A 20,575-nucleotide genomic window follows, 5' to 3' on the forward strand; every position below is an offset into this window, starting at 1 on the left:
TTAACCTAATGTGTTTTATTAACAATGTTTCAATACAACTTCGAAAAAATGACATGAAATGACATAAAAATGCTCAAATGTAAAAAAAGCGCGTTATGAAATTGCAAAGTTGTCTTACAATAGCAACATGTAAAAACTTAAAAACCACACATCGCTACTCCACAAAATCATTATGACTTTTTATCCCTTTAAAATCCTTGAGTAACATTCACTGTGCCAAATATTAAAATGTGATGTACATAAAAATGTAAACAACATCATGTTTATTAGTCAATGGCATTACCTCGCATAGTTAATAGCAACAAATTAAAACATCAGTATGTTGATGTAAATACACCTTGACTAATAACTTCTGCTGTGTAATTTGTATCAGGGTGTCTTGTCAGTTAATTTGTAATAGTTAACAAAACCCTTATAAACTAAACCTTTCCTTATTTAAAACACTACTTCTATCTTATACTCTACAAAAGTGAAGCATTACCGATATCTTTTCTATAAAAAAAAATTCAAATTTGGGCAAATGATTGGGGATCTGAAAATATAAAGCTGCTTGTAACATTTTTTTCCCTTGAAGATCTTGTAAACCCGTTCATCTCTTACAGACTCATGTTTAACTGCACTCGTCTCGTACAATGCAAAGTATAACACAATGTTTGATCATTACCGTACACACACAGTGACCAAATAACTTCAAAATCCACATGATGACACAAAGTTGAATGCACTGCAAACCAAAATAAAAAGGTACCGATTGTACAGTAGACTATATGGGTGAAGGCAGCATGTAATTGTATACAATCAGTTAACATCTTATTAATCATTATACGACAAAAGTGTACCAGTTGAGTTTCTCTTAACCAAAGGCTGACCAGAATTTACATGTTCTGTTTATACGGCATGTTTGCATTCACACCACACCCTGAGTTCTGTATGACACATTAAGATGTGTTTTGGTCGATCGGATCAGAAGTTGACAACGCTAAAGATGGATGTTAACGGATGTAAAACGCTTTGAGCTTATCCACTTTCAATACATTTAGAGTTAACGAAAACGCATTCGATTGGATTGCTTTTGTGGTGTTTGAGCATCCACAAGAGATCGCCTACTCTCCTCCCATTTATCTCATGTAATGTACGAGCACAATGTTTTTACATTGGACATGACGGTGTTCAGCGAGATCTTTAGACTTATCATTGATAAAACTAAAGCAGTCTTTTATTAGTTTCATTTTGCGATCGTTTTTAAACTTTCACAACGTTATTTCATCAATTGCACTGAAATGTCAGAGAAAGCGCTTACATGTACAAAACTCTATGCAGCATATGTCTACTAAAGACTAAATTAAAATACCAGGTGTACATATGAACGTGTCTCTCTAGTCCACTTGTGATCCGATTGACCAAAGCTCTTGATACCAGATATAAACAGTCCCGACGACTTAGTGGGGTATCATTTCAGACTTGAACTTTTTTTATCTGATTTTATACGCTGCTGCGTTGTAATGTGTGAGAGGATTCATAACTGAACACATGTAGAGCTTAACCAAGTTTGTGTACTTGAAAATGTTGTGTACTGCAGATTAAATATTGGCCCATTCGTGCACACCCCTTATTGTTACTGTTTTCTAGGTCCCCCTTTACGACAATGGCCATGGATTAATAGCTGTACATGTCTGCAAAGAACGATTATTTAGATTATAAATAAATATGCTAATGCCGTTTAAATGAAAGACACAGACTTTATGCCATCATATTTGCATTGAAAAACCAAAACAACAAAATTAGATAAAACACTGGTAATATCACAATGGCACTGGTTGTGATATTACACTATGACCTCTTCCTCACTACAGCCACCACATTTTTTCCTACAAGTTTTGTTGGAGTCCTGTATATAAATAATAACACTGTGATTACGATAGGTGCGATGTTATTAAGAGAGGTCACACAGCAAAACTTAAACTAATGCCTCAGTAACATTTCTGTTAATCTGTGGTCCTTCTGATAGGAAATTATGATTTTCTAAAATAGCTTAAAGCTGCCCGAAAAATCTCCTCCTTGTTAACTTGGTTTCTTTTTACAGATTTATGTATAACTTTTTTGGGAAAAAATCAATAAAAAATATTGCAAAATGACATTGTTTTCATTATATTTTCCCTCATGGTTTTTGTCCTAGGTTTTTTTTCAACCCCTGGGGAGTCTGCTGACATTGGCTTAACTTAGCACCCTCTTATATACGTTATATAGTGCGGTTAATCCTTAACGGCTGTATTCTGCCGCTTATGTTTATGATTTTTCTGTGTTTTTCCTGCATCTTTTAATGTAAAGCTGCTTTGAAGCAATTAAACAATTGTGAAAAGCGTTATATAATAAAACTGAATTGAATACGATGATATTCGACGAAAACATAGGTGATTTCGACTTATATGTGGATGCATTTATAAAACACCTCACACGACTGTAAAATCCTTTTTGTGATATATGATATATGGAGTTTTTGGTGAAATTGATGAGTACCACATTTTCAATTTCAATTTGAAAGGACACATATTATGCAAAAAACACTTTTACAAGGTGTTTGAACACAAATGTGTGTGTACCAATCCACCCTACATTAAAAAAATCCACCCTCTTCTTTTTTTTATCCCCATTAAATCAAAGCAGTCTCAGATAAACACTGTTTTGATTCTCTTGTTAATGTGACATCACATTGATAAAGCCACAGCCACTGACTGACTGGTTAATTTTACCTAAAAGCTTTTCTAAATTTTGTTAGCATGTTGTAGTGCAAATGGTGCTAAATAGACTTTTACCTCAAACTTTTACACAAATGCTTTTTTGCTCCAACCAAATAGGGTCATTTTGGACATGCTATATCAAACGATCGGTGGGGTATTCTAGGCACATCTTGTAAAAATAATGAAAACGCAACTAATGCCTCCTTAATGAACAACATAACAGATGCATGTGAGCATCACTACAGACAACACTACGACTGGTTTGTTGAAGATGTGACTGCGTTTTCTGTCAGACCAGTAAACGTAGAGGAAATGAGAAAGCCGCTCCTAACGTTAAACCCAATGCCAGAAAAAACGTCATCAATGCGCCGGCCGTCTCAGCGTCTTTAGGTTCCACCAGTCTGAAAGAGAAAGGAAACGATCAAACTTGTATCTCAATATGTATGTCTTGACAGATCTCATTAATTTCAATGGAAGCTTGGTGACTTCTGGCGTCACGAGTGACGGTGATCATTGGCGACAGGAAGTGGGTGTGTCCAGCGATGTGTAAAGTTGAGGAAAGTTTAACTTTATGCAAATGACGAGTGACTTTCAGGGGCATGTCAACCAGAACGGCGTAGCTTATGGCATATGTCCTACCCAGAACTATAACTCAAGCTTTAGGTATTAAAAGTCTATAGTTCATTAGTTTGTTCAGTAATTAAATGTATGGCATATAAAAAGCTGATTTGATTATTATTATTATTTAATTGTAGGTTTAATGAAAGAAAGTTACATATATTGTCTATATGGGAGAAAAGGTCAAGTTAGTTAACATAGTTATGAACATTTGCAACATGAAAGCCAGATTGTGTGTTTACTCACTGTGGTGCGAAGGTCATGGACAGACACACACAATATCCACTGGACACAGAGAACAGCAGCATTATAATGATAAATATCGCATCATTTATGAAGAATACAGGCAGGTTGTGTCGGTCCTGTACGTTACACAACATCAGCAAAGGCACGAAGATTAACCGAGAAACCACCAGAGCCGGGAATCGCCAGCCATCTTTCCCAGGCTGCAGGAAACAAACAAAAAAATCTTTAATACAACAGACACATTAAAAAAAAAGAGCAGAAACAACAGATATTAAACTTAAAATGCATTATAAAGCTTTTTTAACAAACATTTAACTGTGTAAAACTACATTATATACTTTTCTCGTATATATTACAACATTTTTTACTAATTGTTTTGAGATTACATTTGCATATTGTGAAGAGGACATAGCAAGACAATCCAGACGTGATCGCTCATGAAGAGATTAATAAAACAGATCATTTACTTACCCACCGAACCCATGTTGTGACAGTTCTGCCTGTGAAATCCATTGAATTAAAGGCAAGAAAACACCAAATAGGGGTGAAATATTTTTCTGAAAGAGACAAAGTGAAAAAACGCAATTGAGATTTGGATCCTTTTACATAAAAATTAGTTTTCAGAGTTTTGCATTTTTGCATGAATGGCAAATCAAAATCAAAGTAAGAATGAACTCAAGAAGAACATTTTGAATAGTAATGCCCAACCCTTTATATACAGATTAGTATATAGACAGTTTCAGCAGTAACAACATAAACAAGCGGCTTTCGTGGTCATCACTACGCTAAGAATAAATATCAACAAAGTCCTTCTATCTGGACGAGAAGTTGTGCTTTAAAAGTGTATATTTGTTATTTTTATTGTCAAAAATGACAATCGTTTTGCTAGATAAGACCCTTATGCCTCGTTTGGGATCGTTTATAGTCCTTTGAAAATCAGTTGAAAAAAACTGTTAAGTGTTGAGTTAAGTATTAATTGTTGGTGTCTATTAAAGTCCATTAAAATGAGAAAAATCCTGCAATGTTTTCCTCAAAAAACATAATTTCTTCTGGACTGAACAAAGAAAGACATCAACATTTTGGATGACATGGTGGTGAGTAAATTATCTGGATTTTTCTTTTAAGAAAATTGAATATTCCTTTAAGAGATTTTAGCAACTAGTTAGACCATTAAACAAACAGAAACCGGAAGTAAAGTTCTGACCAGACGCATAATCGCGTGAACACACGTGCGTCTGATGAAACAGTCTATACTCCTCTTTATTCAGGAGAGAGTATCAACATAGTGTGCGCACGTTTCTTGGTGACGCATGACAAATTCGGAGGGCAGGGGCACAGAGCAGCAGCACAGAACCCTCCATAAACTGCATACGCTCTCATCTTGAATGCAGACGCGACTAAGATGGCAGCGTTATCAGAAGCTGGGGCCGGATTCACAAAACATTCTTGAGAAGAAAAATCTTCTTAACTGCCATTTTTATCTTAAATTCAAGCTTAAGAAAAAAGTTAAGAATATTTTGTATTCTCAAAAAAGCTTCTTAAGAAAGTTCTTAAGTTTTTTCTTAAGAACATACTTAAGGAAAAAAATAAGAAGAATTCCAATTCTCGAAAAAAAACTGTCTTAAATAACATCTTAAAGTTAGGATAACCTTACAGTAGTCTTAAATATCAAAATGTAATATGTTTTATAGTGTTAATGTGATTGTTTTAAATGTGACATGTTGTATTTTGTAGTCTGAAATGGCAATTTAATCAGTTTACTTCACATAGATTAGTTTAAAGAGGAATTCCACACTCATATAATGAAGTTAAATGGCTTACTCAGTAATATGTCATGAAACACAAAAAAGTATTAGTTATAATATTAGCAAAAATTTAACTTCCTCCGTAATAGCCTACATTCATTGCTAAAAGTCACTCTAAGCGGGAGGCGAACCTTTAATCGCGCCGTCATGTGTGTCGAGGGCTTCGAAACCTCGGACACGCTTCGCCCTCCGCGTCCGTCTTTTGACGCGTGAGCGCGTGTCGCGGGAGACGAAGCCGTGGGCATGGAGAGTGAAGCACGCACACCCAGAGCGCTCGACCCGCATGACGGACCGATTGTGACATTATGGAATTATATTTACGCACCGCCTTATTACTAGCTGGCCTCTGTTTTAACAGAGAATAACATCCTGTAGTAGTCTTGATGCATCACTCATTTTTATCGCATTAATTATCGCAAGGTAGTCAAAAGATTAATGGATAAGTGTATTGTTTCCTCATTAGCAGGGTATCTTAATTCATTTAAAAGCTTGTCATTTTATTCTTAAGACACAAATTTAAGATATTCTTAAGAAAAAATAGAGAACTTCTTGAGAAATGTTCAAGAATTGCACTTAGGAACATTCTTACGCACTTCTTATAATTTATCTTAAGAACTTTCTTATTTTTTGTCTTAAGAATGTTTTCGTGAATCCGGCCCCTGGTTATTTTCGTTTACAAAGTTCCAACAACGCCACACGGATTACCCTCAGAAGGTCTTTGCTTATCCTCCTGGAGCCGTTTGGATTTATTTTGTGAAGGATAAATGCAAATTTTTTGGACTTGGAGGACGTGGACCCTGTAACTTTACATTTGATTAACTGTAAGATCTAAAACATTTTCTAAAATAACTGAAAATGTGTTCGTCTGAAAAATGATGGACATGTGCATCTCGGACGGCATGGGGGTGAGTAAATCATGGGTTTAATATAATTTTTGGCCAAACTATTCCTTTACCAATCTGAGGTCTAACTGAAACCCCATTCACACAGACCTTTGGTCCCAGAAAATACCCATAAAATTGCCAGACAAGCGTCTGTGTAAACACAAACACGTCCCGTATATCTTCTGGGATCGTTGCCGGAAAGCGGACCTAGTCAGATACACGGAAAACCCTCTGTGTGAACAAGAAGCCGAAACAATGCCATAATGGGCGTGTCGAACAAAAGTTATGTTTTAGCTCCTTAAAACGAGAGATAGCATGCATTTAAACAACTTATAATAAACGAAAATACCCGCGCTTCATCCTAACAAGATATATCGTTCAGCTCCTCAAAATGCGGGTTTAAATGCATATTAATAATCACGATGAGAAATGTCTAAAACTGTTTTAAAGCAGAGATCAGGGAGCTCGTCAAATATCCATTCTGAAGCTGAGATCATTCACCAGCATAGAACTGTGCATTCAAGCGCTCCTTTATAGTCTTATCATAAACAAAAACGTGTCTTTCCGGGACCTTGCAGATGCTGGCTAATCATGGTAGTGTGAATGAACAAAAAAATCTAACTATCCCGGAAAAATCCAGGATGCATTTTCCGTGTATTTTCCGGAATGTCTGTGTGAAAAGGGCTTGACATTTGTGCTTTTTTCAGTTGCTTAAAACATATTAATGGCAAAAGTCTCATAATACTGTGTTCAGCACAAACTGGGCTACAATATTATATGAGCAACATGTACATACATGTTTGTATTTTTTTGAGAGAAAAATGTTTATGCGTGGTTTTTGAAAAAGCAACATTTTTAAGTCACTGATATAAGTCCATAAAACTCATTCTAAACATGTTTTCACAAGCCTTTCAAAACAGGATCTAGTAGTCTAGAGTTTTTTCTTCAAAATGATGTGAAAATCACTCGGCCTACTCATTCACATAAAACAATTTATTGATTATTAATTTCTAAGACAATTTTTGCCTGGGAAAGGCTGTATGCAAAGAGGCGTGAAAGCTCCTGAATAATCTGTGATAGACAGCTGAGGAAACAAAAGCCTTACGTGTATTAATTTAACAAGTATACCTTTAAAAACAATGGTTTTACTACAAAAAAGTGCAACCATGTTTTTGGCTACAAATACTATAGTTATTATGGTAACTTGTAAGGTATGTAGTGTAGTGTTATTGTTTGTTTTTGATTTGACATTAATCTTTTATTATCTTAAGTATTCGTTAAGTTACAGTTCATTTTTCTGACGCATTTCTGAAAGGACTTCACTGAGGGAGAGAGAACAGAACACGCATCATGTTTATTTTCTTAATTTTGCGAAAAGCACAACATTCTGTTTTTATTGAGAGTGGACAGAAAAAAAACTAGACACTTTAACGTTTTAAATGATGTATAAATCATATCTGTAAGTGTTAAGGTGTTGTAAATATTGACCTAGAATGAAAATCATTGTGCCTATGAGAAGTCCTCACTAATATAACATTGTGTATGTGCTTCATACCCCAATCTCCTCCATAAACCGACTTTACGTCCACAGTAACCGCAGGGAAAACTGAAAGCGTTACTGTGAAGACGAACGTAACACAAAACGCCATGACCCAAATCTACAGAGACAGAAAGAAAGAAAGTGACAATCAGACACGGTTATAACAACACTAATAAACCACAGTAATATTAGGGGTGTAAACTGGACAGTTCGTTGCGATACGATATGACATTGATTATCTCCGCCAGCGATGCAATACTTGGCGGTAAGTCAAACATCGATTGCTTTATCAATACTTTAATATTACGTGTCTAGTTAAGCAGTTCCATTTTTATTAACTCACGAATGCAACCAAAATACATAACATAAACATTTAATTAAACTCTTTAAAGAAGGCAAAATCTAAGAACAACAAAGTAAGAATTTTTTTAATACATTTTTTAAAAATAAAAATAATGAGGGATAAAAAGTCACATAACGTCAAGCTTATGCTGGCAACAGTCAAAGTCTTCAGTATTTCAGTCGGTGCTGACAAATGTTTTCTGCCAATCTGTTTGTCCAATCCGTTTAACAAATACAAAACATTTCCAAAGCCATGATTTGCATCCGATGGAAGTCACAACATCTTCTGCCTTGTTGCGGTGTTTTCGCTGCTACAACTACTTTGTTGCTGCATTGCATTCACTTGCTGACACTGGAACTGGAAACGCCAAATTTCGAATAAAAATGTATTAATTCGCAAAAAAGTTTTTACACTCGCTTGAGGTGGTTTTTGACTTATGCGGAAAATAATAAATGCGAATAATGGGAGATAGAAACACATTTGCTGAATAAATTCTGACAGCTAACATTAAACCTACGAGACTGATCATATCAGCTGTCATCGTCTTCACCATAAATGGGGCTTAACGTCGTCGTAATGCCCTTGCTCTTAGTGCCTGCATCAAAAAGTATGCATTTCATCTTTTGTGCACACCATTCCGTTTGGAAATTACAAGCTGCACTGCTAGTAATTCATAACTTGCCCAATTGTAACTAAATGCAGTCCTGTCTCAGTGTTATAAAGCGTGCCTTGTTTTATTTACTGTTGATTACTAATACCAAAGCCATTCGTTTGTTTTTCTGTTTATTGCACAATTTGCTACACGTAAATAAACGAAAATGCGCACTTTGGTGGAAATGCGTAGATGGACGTTACGTCAAGGAATAAGGATGCGGAGAGTGACAAAATAAAGATAACTCATATCGATATTTTATGTGTCGATTCATATCAATGTATTGTTACACCCCTAAGTAATATAATCTAATAGTGTAAGTGAAGGGTATATGACCTTTTTAAGGACCTGCAGGACAGAGCTCTTCTGGGTCGACCCTTCAGATGTCTGTAGCTCAATGAAAGCCTGTGTCCCAGTCTCCTCTTCTTCATCTACACAGTTTGAGTCTTCGTTAGGGACAGAGCCATTACAAGGATCATTCGTCCTCAAAGAGATCTCTGCAACGTCTTGAGGAACACAGACATTTTAACATTAAATCTCATCACTGACAGCAGAAGTTTTCAGTGAAATGTTATTTAGTTTTACCTGTAGACAGCAACTCTTTAGACGTCTCAGGTTTTTGATTCTTGCTTTTACACCCATTCAGGTAATACTGAGCAAACTCCTGCACACACCAGACACATAAGATTAGTCTTTAGTTTTACATCTTTCAAAGCAGCTTCACGGTAACAAACAGTTGAGTATTTATTGTCTGAGTCTCCATTGAGCGGCACACCACTGAAACTTCTTTAATATTCAAATGGTTTTGTCTGTAGGCTCCACTGAGTGTCACAAAAACAAACTCCAGCATGAATGTAATGTCAATATTGCTTACGATAGGATAAAGTGTTTTGAAGGTCCTGTGTAAATTGTTGTATTCATTGGTTTTTATAAGCAATTACACAGCAATTTGTTCTGCTTGTGTTTTATGAAAGACGTCCATTCATTGGTGCGTGCCTTGGCAAACCAATGTTTCCCAAAACAAACAGCTGGAACTGCACTGACACAGAGAAACACATTATACTACATTCATCATTGAGTTAAACGGCCATCTCTATTACACTACATTACTGATGTGTATAATACAACGCAAATTGATTGACTGAAGACTCACATACACTATCCCAAAAACTGTCCCCATATGTCCTGAATGACAGGCACTGTTAGATTTTAATAACCTCAACAGACAAATATACACTAGGGTGGAATTAAATAAACAAACTCAACTAACCAGTTTGGGTAACAACATGTAACTGAAGAGAGTGATGAGAGTCCCAACACACGGAGTGATGAAATAACCAAGAGCTGCTGATTCACTGTCAGCTTCACCTGTTATAAACACACATTCATACAATAATGCAGAGTCAAATACAGATTCATAGAGAAACACAAATTATTTGGCAATGTGGTTTCATATGTTAACAGTAAGATAATGCTTAAGAATGTAGTAAGTTTACCCAAAATAAACACTCTGATAAAGTGCAAATGCTTGTAAAATGCACTTTAAGTGGAGTAAAAATACTCGAGTATTGTCCAACTCAGGTGTTTGTCTTACTTGCTATGGCGAAAATCATTGCTAGAGCAGCAAATGTTCCAGCGAGTCCTTGTCCGCTCATAAACACAGCGCTGTACTTCTGCGGTAACAAACCCACCAAACCAAACGAACTTCCCTGCAGAACGGCTCCAAACGCTGCCGAGAAAGATAAGAAAACACAGATTATTAAAACAGCAAAGGACATAAACACAGTATATTAGTATAAAGATGTATGTTTAGTTTCAGTAATTTCCCTTTATTGCCAATGAAAAGGTTATTAGTCTGGCACTGGCACTTTGACTATCTTTCGTTGCAAAACCCTCTAAGTGCGTGCAAGCCTTTTTGGCAAAAACCTTCACTTCTGAAAAAAATTCACTTCTTTAAAACACTAAATCACTAAAGATGCAAAAGACTAGCACACTGAAAATGATGAAAGTCGGAATGAAGAAAATAAAGCACACATTTGGAGACACTGTGTTGCATTTGGCCGTCACATTCGGGTCCAAGTACTCCCAAGGGTCTCAAGTTTGAATGTGATTTACAGTTGTTCATCATATCCATCTTTTGTGCACTTAAGAGGTTAAGTGCACAAAGCGATATGTGGTGTTTAGCAGATTCTGAATGGCGCGAGGCCAGGATTTAGTAGATTTGAAGCAAAGGCATTTAATGAAAATAATATGTGCCGAGAGCATTCGGTGAATATCAATCTCATTTTTGACGGATGTGGCGTTTAACGGCTTTTGCCTCTGTGCTCCTCAAATAATGATTGAAGATTGAATCAGGTGATGAGGTTTCACTCACAGTTGATAAACCATATGGTTGCCATAGTGATAGAGAAGAACCGGTCCTCCTCCATAGGAACCTTCACCAGTGCAGCAGTGATGATGAAGAGGATGAGGATGAAGATTAAGCTGCCTGCCATCCTTATCTTCTCTGAGATTCTGAAAGACAAATATTAATGGTCTCAGTGACTGTTGGTATTGTGAATGAAGCATGATGTACATTACTTGGAGGTCTATCAGACCTTACAAAACATTAACAGACCAAATAATAACTTTGGTTTACATGTTAGGGGATGTTATAAATAAAGAAATCATGAAACTCAACTTAAACATTATTTTATCATGTAGCTACTGTTTTATAAAAGCAAAAAGGCACTTGAAGCTACCCTATATTACTGTACTCTCGTTGACAAAATTTTAGTTACAAATTTTCTGTATTTGACTTCATTAAATTAATAAAAATGCCCCATTCGTATACCATGCAATAATGTATTCCATCTAAAAAATATATAATTTATTTATTGTTGTTATCTCTTTGTCAAACAATGTGCTGCACATATTTCATTTAATACATTTAAACATGGACTACAGTAACATTTTTCTGTCATAATTTACATTCCTTTAAATTAAACTCTTATTTTTGTTGTTTATAATGAGACTTTCAAGTTGCTGTGTGTATTTGGCAATGCTTTTTAAATAAAATTTCTCACCGCTGATAGAGGATCGAGTTCAGCAAAGTGAACAGAAGCAAAGGCAGCTGGGATAAGAAAGTCATCCAGTTATTGAAGTAATATTCCTTCCTGGCTGATATCGTTCCATTAATCCATTTAGATGTGTTCAATCTGTTATTGAAATACTGTAAAAACAAACAAAAAAAGAGATTTTATTTTAGAAAACACACAATCAAATTATTATGATAATAATTGAATACCTAAATAGATTACTGACCGGGGAAGGGAATACAAAAATAATAATATATGGAGAAAAGAGAGAACTTTGCCACATACAAGTCATATCTAGTAAGGCAATGATAATTCAAGTTAACCCAATAGTAAAGATCAATGCACTGTAGTCTACAGGCACAGGGACCTTTCTCTTAATTTGGAAGTTTTCCACATCTCATTACCATAGAGGCCGTCATGAAGAAGTTCCATGGCAACAGCGTTCCCAACCCAAGGATGAAGAATATAATCCCTACAAAGAAACCCCTAGATAGAGTAAACAGGAAATATCAGTGTCGGTCTATAAAAACACACAAACATTCCTGACAAATAACAACTTAGTGCCAATGGAAAACAAATTACAACACTTATATTTAGTGAGAATACATCTATCATTTTAATATAAATAACACAGAACACAGCGTTTTAAAGAGTCTAAAATATAATCCACAATGACGTACCGGTCTTTGGGGATGTCCTCTTTTGTGCTCATCTTGTTGTCCATAATTTGAAATCTGTTCATCAAACAAAATACAAATCATAAAAAACACAATCCAAGATTTACATTATATTCATGACAAACTGAAGCGGTAACAGCACTGAATGTTTAACTGACTGCTTATCAGTGTTGCTTTACTGAAATATCTCGGTCTTTAAATAGCAACATGCCCCTGAAAAACCAAACAAATCAACAGAAGATTTTTCAGTCCGCATGCGCTGACAAAGGCGCATGTGCAAGGGATCGACCACAGATCATTTGGCACTTTCCTAGGTCTTTAGTTGCTAAAAGACAATGTTGTTCTGCCAAAGTGTTTAGTGTGTAAATTGGGCATTTTTGGACTGTAAATCCAGCCTTATTCTAATCAAATGACTTCAGTCTCCTCAGAAAAGCTAAAGATGTGTTTAAGGTCAGTCTAAATATTGACTTATGCCTGAAGAAGACTTTTTTATTTTGTTTTTAGTTTTGTGTACATAGTTCTTGTATTTTCTGTTTGAATTTACATAAAAAGATGGAAAAATTATTATGGATGGACATTAAAACTTTGTTATAACAACAAAGCTGGTTATGTTGGACTAACTGTGCATTCACACCGCTACCGACGAAGGCAAACAGCAGCGCGGCACATCTTGGACGATGTCAGCATCGAGGAAAGTTGAAATCGGCGGCAACCAATTGGAAGGCGGAAATGTTTGGTGGAAACCAATCGGAAGGCGGAAACCTTGAAAGGATTTCAGAAAATACATCCGAACGTCCACTACACTTTTTCTATAGCATCGTTGACAGGGCAGCCAGAGCGTGTTTTTGATTCTCTTGCTGGCGGTGGTGTGAACACAGACTAAGACTTTTGCGCAGTACTGTATTCACCTTATTCCACCCCACCCACTTTTAATTCATCGCCCTTCCGCATTTTGTCATTTGACTTCCACAAAACTGACACAAAATAACCAGCAGTTAGTTTAGTATTTAGAAGATTGTTGAAAGTTTACTATAACTTTAGCTAAATGAAAATGGGAGCATGAAGAAAACTTCATACGTCGCTCAGATTGTCTCAAATTGTCCCACAGCTAGAGAAACAACTCCCAAAGCCGGCCGTTCCCACGTTCAAATGAACCATACCATACAAAAATAACTCGGTGAACACACAAGAGTAATGGCATTCAGTGGTTTGGGTTAGAGATGGGCAAAACACTAAAGCAAACAAAAGCCTGTAGAGTAATGTCATGAAAAACTTACATGGAAATAAATTAAGTCAAAGGATTTGTAGTAATATAAGATACACAAAACAATAATGTGTAATAAGCTTTTAATAGCATACAGACAAGTTATATTATTTAATAATTATTATTACTGCCAGTTATCATCACTACTAATATCAACTTGGTACTTTTATATCTTATACTATACACATAAACACAGAACTGTATGCACTTGAATTAAAACATTAATAACAAATTACATTGCTTTGAATATCTACGTAAAGCATGTGTTTGATTTTATCACAATTTATCATCCAGTAGTGGTTTTAGATCCAGTAATGGACAAAACACCGAAAATAACCAGCTTTCAAGATTTAGCAACATGTAACATCTGGTTTGGGTTATATTTTCAAATAGCTTGCCGCTGTTAGCACTGGTTAGCTAGTTTGCCACGCACTAAACGCAGGACTAAACGTGATAGAGAAAATCTGCACTGTTCATACCAGCTGGGCAGTGGTGACACAAAATAAATAGGTCTTAAAAAAATAAAATGCTATAAATGTATAAACGACCAAAAAGAGAGAGAGAGAGAGAGAATATAACAAGAGAAACAGACAACCAGAGATGACGACGCATGTGTTGTAGATTTGGTTATTTATGTTAGGAATCTATTCGTGTCCTTAATAATACAGGAAAACAAGCTCGTGTTTATGTTATTATAAATGTTTTGTAATATAGATTTGTATTTGTTAATGATAGTGAATGAAGTGATCGTTGAGGTGCACACGTGCTTCATCTCCTCACCTGTTCTCACGATGTTTTTGTTTACTCTCTCACTTCATCCTCATATGACATCAACGAAAATGCGCGTCATTTCATTTAAAACGATACAATTTGCGTTAATCGCACGAAGATCACCCATTGTCGTTTATTTCTGGTATGTAAATCGCAAATCTCGCTTCCGCGACGCTAGGCGGTTCTGGCTAGAGGGGATACAGCGTCTTCCAAACCTCGCGAGATGTTGGGTTTGGTGGTAGATTAGGACATATGTATAAATGCAGCGTTCCAGGCAACCCGTAAATCACGACTTCAAAACCACGACTCACGACTCTGAACTGGGAGTACATCGATCTAGTACGAGTTCACGGGTGGGAAGTCACGGGTTTGACTGCCGGTCCAGTGCATTTTCACAGGTAGAAGGTTGTAAAAGCACGGGAACGCCTGCCTGGAACGCATACTCCCAGTTCAGAGTCGTAAGTCGTGGTTTTGAAGTCGTAATTCACGTGCTCAAAAGCCTGCCTGGAACGCAGCAAAAGGCTAGACGTCTCGTCCGCGCTGCTGGCCAATTGAGTGGAATGTCCGCATTTGGCGGCCATCTTACCACAGGGCGCTCGCTCACTCGTAACATTGTGTTTTAATGATGCATGTACTTTTAAATGACCATAACTTGCTTAACTTTCTACCGATTTTCAAACGGGTTGGTTTGTTATAAACGTCAAAGATGTACCTATGACACTGTATACTTAAAAAAAATATATAATAACTTACATGATACATGTTAACGCATCCATAATTATAGCCACGTTAATAACGTTTGGAAGAAACCAAACCGTTTGAAAATCGGTAGAAAATTGAGCAAGTTATGGTCATTTTTAAAAGTACATGCATCATTCAAACACATGCTGCGCATGAGGGAGCGCCCTGTGGTAAGATGGCCGCCAGGTGATGAAGGGATACAGCTACGGCCACAATCTGGTGAAATCTCACTGGAGGAGAGCTGGGCTGCGTTCAGCCCCGACAAAACATTGCCCAATGTTTATTAAAGGGGTCATATGATGAAAATGTTAGGTGTGTTCGACATCGGCTGTGGCTGGATGTAACCGATCGGCGAGATTAGCCGCGTGCAGGCGGGGAGGAGCTGAAAACGGAGACGTGAAGTCGGACGCGCTGTGGTTCCCGTAGTTTGCTGCATTTACGTCAGGCATGGCTGATCACGTGCCGTTTGCTTGCTTAATCGCATTAAACATGATTTGTAAGATGTAAACTACATAAAAAGTGAATTATACTGTTTTGAATGTCCGTGTATGAGCATGAGTGGAACTGAAGAGGCTTACAGCATCTGTTTTTACAAGAATAAAGTTTAACAGAAGCATAAATTATTTAAATACCAATGTAGTGGGGTCTACGTTTTTGTATCCATTTTATTTTGATGAAGATGACACAATATAACATCGCGACTACATGAAAAGAGCTTTAACTGTTATAAAAATACAGATTTGTGAGCATTTGTGGAACTGAGGGCGTGAAAATACACACGAAACACACGTGATTGTTGTCATGTGGTGAATCCGACCAATCTTGAAACAGCTGTGTCGTCATTACAGCCCGTGCAGCTCCTCTTCGGGAACTGCGCTGGCTAACTCAGGCGGCTGATCTCGAAAGGCTCTCGCGGTACTTAAAAACCATATGACACAGTCACGTGCCTGCAGCGCCAGCTTAAGTCGGACAGAAATACTAACCGGAATGCACTGCTTCAAGTCAGCCGCCGATCGGTCTGCGCAGCGCCGCATGAAGTCGAACACACCTATCAGCATTGCCACTTTGTAGGTTTGAGCAAAAATGTGTCGTTTTGGGTGTGTTTTTTAAAATGCAAATGAGCGGACGAAGTGCAAACACTGATCACAATGATGGTGGTTTGTTGTAATTCAAACTCTATTGTGCTGTCAAGTCCTTCCTTTCTCTTTCTTTCTCTCTGCACTAAACGGCAGTGCAGTGGTTGGAGAGTTCAGATTAAGGAGGCGGTATTATTCTAATAAGATATCCTTATGACATCATAATGAAAGCCAAATTTCAATGACCTATTTTTGCTCACACCTACAAAGTGGCAATGCTTACATTTTCATCATATGACCCCTTTAAACAGAAACAGTGATGCGTTGAACACCCTGTTGTGATGACGCAAGAGTTGCAACTACGGTAGCCCCTGCTGAAAAAAACAGCATGGACCAGCATGGGAATTATGCTGGTTTGATGCTGGTTTAGCTGCTGGTCACCAGCATACCAGCACCAAAACACAACATATGCTGGTCTTGCTGGTATGACCAGCATAGGATGCTGGTGCTAATGCTGGTTTGGGGCTGGTTTAGCTCAGTGGTTTTCAATCTTGTCCTAGGCGACCCTGTGGGTCATATTTTGTATGTCTCCCTTAACTGACACACCCAGTTCTGTTCATGGATCTGTCCCTTAATGAGCTGATGATCTGAATCAGGTGTGTTAGATAAGGGAGACATACAAAATGTGCAGGGCAGTGGGTCCCCTAGGACAAGATTGAAAACCACTGGTTTAGCTGGTGCTAATGCTGGTGCTGGTGCTGGTATTCACTAGCAAACCAGCACCAAAACACAACATAGGCTGGTCTTGCTGGTATACTGTTTTTTTCAGCAGCTAGCTGAGAGGCCATTCTTTGTGTTCTTTTTAAAATGTTTCTGAAGCCTGATGAAATCGTTATAAATATGTGTTTAATACTGTAAAATACCCTCGATATTACAGTCACTGACCTTGCCGTCCAGAATGAAAGACAACATTCAAACTTGAACCCATTGAGCGAGCTGTCTATTTACTACCGCGTGGTTTTATCTTGCCGCTGATTGGGCCGACATTACTGACACACCCACCAAACAAGAGAAAGCACATTTAAAACCTGTTGCACACCGTTTCCAGGAAACATATCGTTCAACCCGGAAACCGTAGCAAAACGTTGCGCACTGGTGTGAGATGGAACATCCCCCGTTCTCATCTACCACCAAACCAGAAAACCCTCAAATGTGTTTTTTTTTTATTGCCAAAGTGTACAGGCATTTGAAAAGATTGTTTTTCTGTCTTTTCAACTAAAATTAGATCAGTCATAACATTGAATTTAAAAGAAATTATAGTTGATTTTTCTCAGTTTTCTTCTTGCTTTTATTAATTTAAAGCTGGTTTGAAACAATTAAAGAGTTGTGAAAAGCGCTATATCAATGTATTCATCTTGTATGGCACATTTTTGTTATTCACAAATGTAGATTGTTAAAATCACCTTACACAAGGTCTGTAAGAGGACAAACTTAGATTACAAGAGAAATTGCTAACATTTTACATTTTTCAGACATGCAATAAACAAATGTCATTTCCACCACATCTCAATATACAGCTGTTATTTAGAAATAGAATAACTTATGCCATCCATAATTTTTGTAAGTAGTTTTACCATTTTTTCCACAATGGCAAGGCAAGGCAAGGCAAGTTTATTTGTATAGCACATTTCATACACAAAGGTCATTCAAAGTGCTTTACATAGAAATGAGAAAACAAAAATCAAAGATACATGCACAATAATTATACATTTGTCAATTAGATAAATGAACTGCCCTAAGAACAAATGCTAAACTGTTTACCTGTCACACTCTGAAATGTAATATTGGTTTGGGTAAGAGCTTATTAGAAAATAAATAACTTGAATTGTTATATTAAGTAGAGCATGATCTCATAATGTTACGATTGAAGCTACTGCTTCGCTCCTCAGTCGCCACCAGAGGGAGCCATCCCCTGTGTATTAATAGGTGTGTTCGACTTCATGCGGCGCTGCGCAGACCGATCTGTTTCAAGATTGGTCGGATTCACCACATGACAACAATCACGTGTGTTTCGTGTGTATTTTCACGCCCTCAGTTCCACAAATGCTCACAAATCTGTATTTTTATATAACAGTTAAAGCTCTTTTCATGTAGTCGCGATGTTATATTGTGTCATCTTCATCAAAATAAAATGGATACAAAAACGTAGACCCCACTACATTGGTATTTAAATAATTTATGCTTCTGTTAAACTTTATTCTTGTAAAAACAGATGCTGTAAGCCTCTTCAGTTCCACTCATGCTCATACACGGACATTCAAAACAGTATAATTCACTTTTTATGTAGTTTACATCTTACAAATCATGTTTAATGCGATTAAGCAAGCAAACGGCACGTGATCAGCCATGCCTGACGTAAATGCAGCAAACTACGGGAACCACAGCGCGTCCGACTTCACGTCTCCGTTTTCAGCTCCTCCCCGCCTGCACGCGGCTAATCTCGCCGATCGGTTACATCCAGCCACAGCCGATGTCGAACACACCTAACGTCATTCGGACTTAATTTCCCATAAGCCCACATACCTGAACTGATTTCACTTGCACCTGATTCTCATCACTCTGCCTATTTAAGACTCTCAGTATGGACTCTCTTTGCAAAGTCTTGATTTGCCCTGGCATCATTTCTGGGTGGTATTTTCTGTCTGATTATCCTGTGCCTGTTTTGGAGTGTTTGCTGCCTGCCCCGATATCTGCCTGTATTTTGATTATTCTGATTGTTTGCTCTCTGCCCTGACATCTGCCTGTTTGTTGACGACGAGATTGCCTTACCCCTATATATGTGTTTGCTGGTGTTTGACCCTGCCTGTTAGTGATGGCCAAATGAAGCGTTTCAAAGCATTATTGCTTTCCGATACAATTGTGTCGAAAATGGTTCATTACTCGAAGCTTCATTCAAACAGAAAATGCACACCACCATCTGCTGGTGAAGTAAATGTAATGCAACAAAGCTGACAATTGAGTAGGCTAATGTACCCGCCCCATTTTAGCTGTCAGAGCTTTGACACTGTGTTCATATTTCAAACCCTAAATAAAACATTGAGCCTGAGATGTGTTTGTGTGTGAATATTTAGCTGTAGGATACAGCACTCTACAACTTACTAACTGGACATTAATGTATTTAAAAATGTATTTAATTATAATGTGGCAGAGGGCAACTGGACAGGGCTTGGACAATGTGGAGGAGGGTATTAATTAAATGTTGTGGTTTTTATTCAGAAATGTAGTTTTATATTAATAATATATTTTTATATTTTTTTAATAATTTTATAATATAGCATAATAGGCTATACATTTGGTGATGTGGGCGATTTCTTTCTTTTTTTCAACAAATTCACAAGCTTTGGAGAATATTCTCTCGCATGAAACATGATGCTGGAGTACACAAAATTTTTTAGAAAGCTTTTCTATGGTTTGGATTCACTTGCGTGAAAAATAAAGCCGCCAAGTTTCAAACCTGTCAACGCCGGATTGGGCTATCAAAGCAGTCTGTGGTTCACTAGAGAAATGAACCAGTGTGTTTGCTTCAGACTTCGTATTTCACGTGACTAGTGACGTAACGATACAAGCTCCGAAACAGTGGTTCATTGCAAGGACTTTTCGAGTCTGAAGCAAGCATCGAAGCTTCGGTGTCAAACGTAACATCACTGCTGCCTGTACGACAATGTGTGAAATAAAGTTTGCAAATGGATCCTCAGTCTACTGGTGCTTAGTTACACATAAATTGTGGATACATTTTTAATGTGTGATGAGAACTTTTTTAATATTTAAACATCTCGGCATGGATGAAGAAACACCACCTCTGGCTGAACCTAGCTAAAACTGAGCTGCTTCTATTTTCAGCACAACCCAAGATACGGCACAACCTATCTACTCAACTTGGCAACACAACCATTACTCCTTCCAAAACTGCCAAAAACCTTGGTGTAGTCTTTGATGACAACTTGTCCTTCACTGATTACATTGCAAAGACCATAAAGATCATGTCAATTTTAGTTATACAATATCAGAAAGATACGGCCATTACTTACGGAGCATGCTGCACAACTCCTGATTCAGGCCCTGGTAATCTCTAGGCTGGATTAC

At 37.3% G+C, this 20,575-nt stretch overlaps 1 protein-coding gene across 1 annotated transcript; it reads right to left on the minus strand.

Moving 5' to 3' along the window:
• Window positions 1-14,835, minus strand: LOC135783450 (equilibrative nucleoside transporter 2). Its single transcript, XM_065294177.2, has 13 exons — window positions 14,625-14,835; window positions 12,584-12,637; window positions 12,308-12,389; window positions 11,892-12,037; window positions 11,201-11,340; window positions 10,421-10,555; window positions 10,097-10,194; window positions 9,412-9,490; window positions 9,163-9,332; window positions 7,847-7,949; window positions 4,074-4,159; window positions 3,603-3,802; window positions 1-3,139 (listed from the first exon to the last, which is right to left on the minus strand). Exons 2-13 carry the CDS (start codon window positions 12,625-12,627, stop codon window positions 3,028-3,030), a joined length of 1,395 nt encoding a protein of 464 aa, XP_065150249.1. The 5' UTR covers window positions 12,628-12,637; window positions 14,625-14,835; the 3' UTR covers window positions 1-3,027.
• Between the last annotated feature and the right edge of the window lie 5,740 nt (window positions 14,836-20,575).

The sequence above is a fragment of the Paramisgurnus dabryanus genome, chromosome 2 (genome assembly GCF_030506205.2).
Source record: "Paramisgurnus dabryanus chromosome 2, PD_genome_1.1, whole genome shotgun sequence".
In the NCBI taxonomy this organism is placed as follows: Eukaryota; Metazoa; Chordata; class Actinopteri; order Cypriniformes; family Cobitidae; genus Paramisgurnus; species Paramisgurnus dabryanus.

Bases quoted from the DNA above. Each gene is read 5' to 3' on its own strand.
- LOC135783450 (XM_065294177.2), bottom strand. From the start codon at position 12,627: ATGGACAACAAGATGAGCACAAAAGAGGACATCCCCAAAGACCG. The intron at 9,491-10,096 runs GTTAGTTGAGTT...TGGTGTGTGCAG, and splicing joins ACATGTTGTTACCCAAACTG to GAGTTTGCTCAGTATTACCT. The intron at 3,803-4,073 runs GTAAGTAAATGA...TGTTTCCTGCAG, and splicing joins TCACAACATGGGTTCGGTGG to CCTGGGAAAGATGGCTGGCG.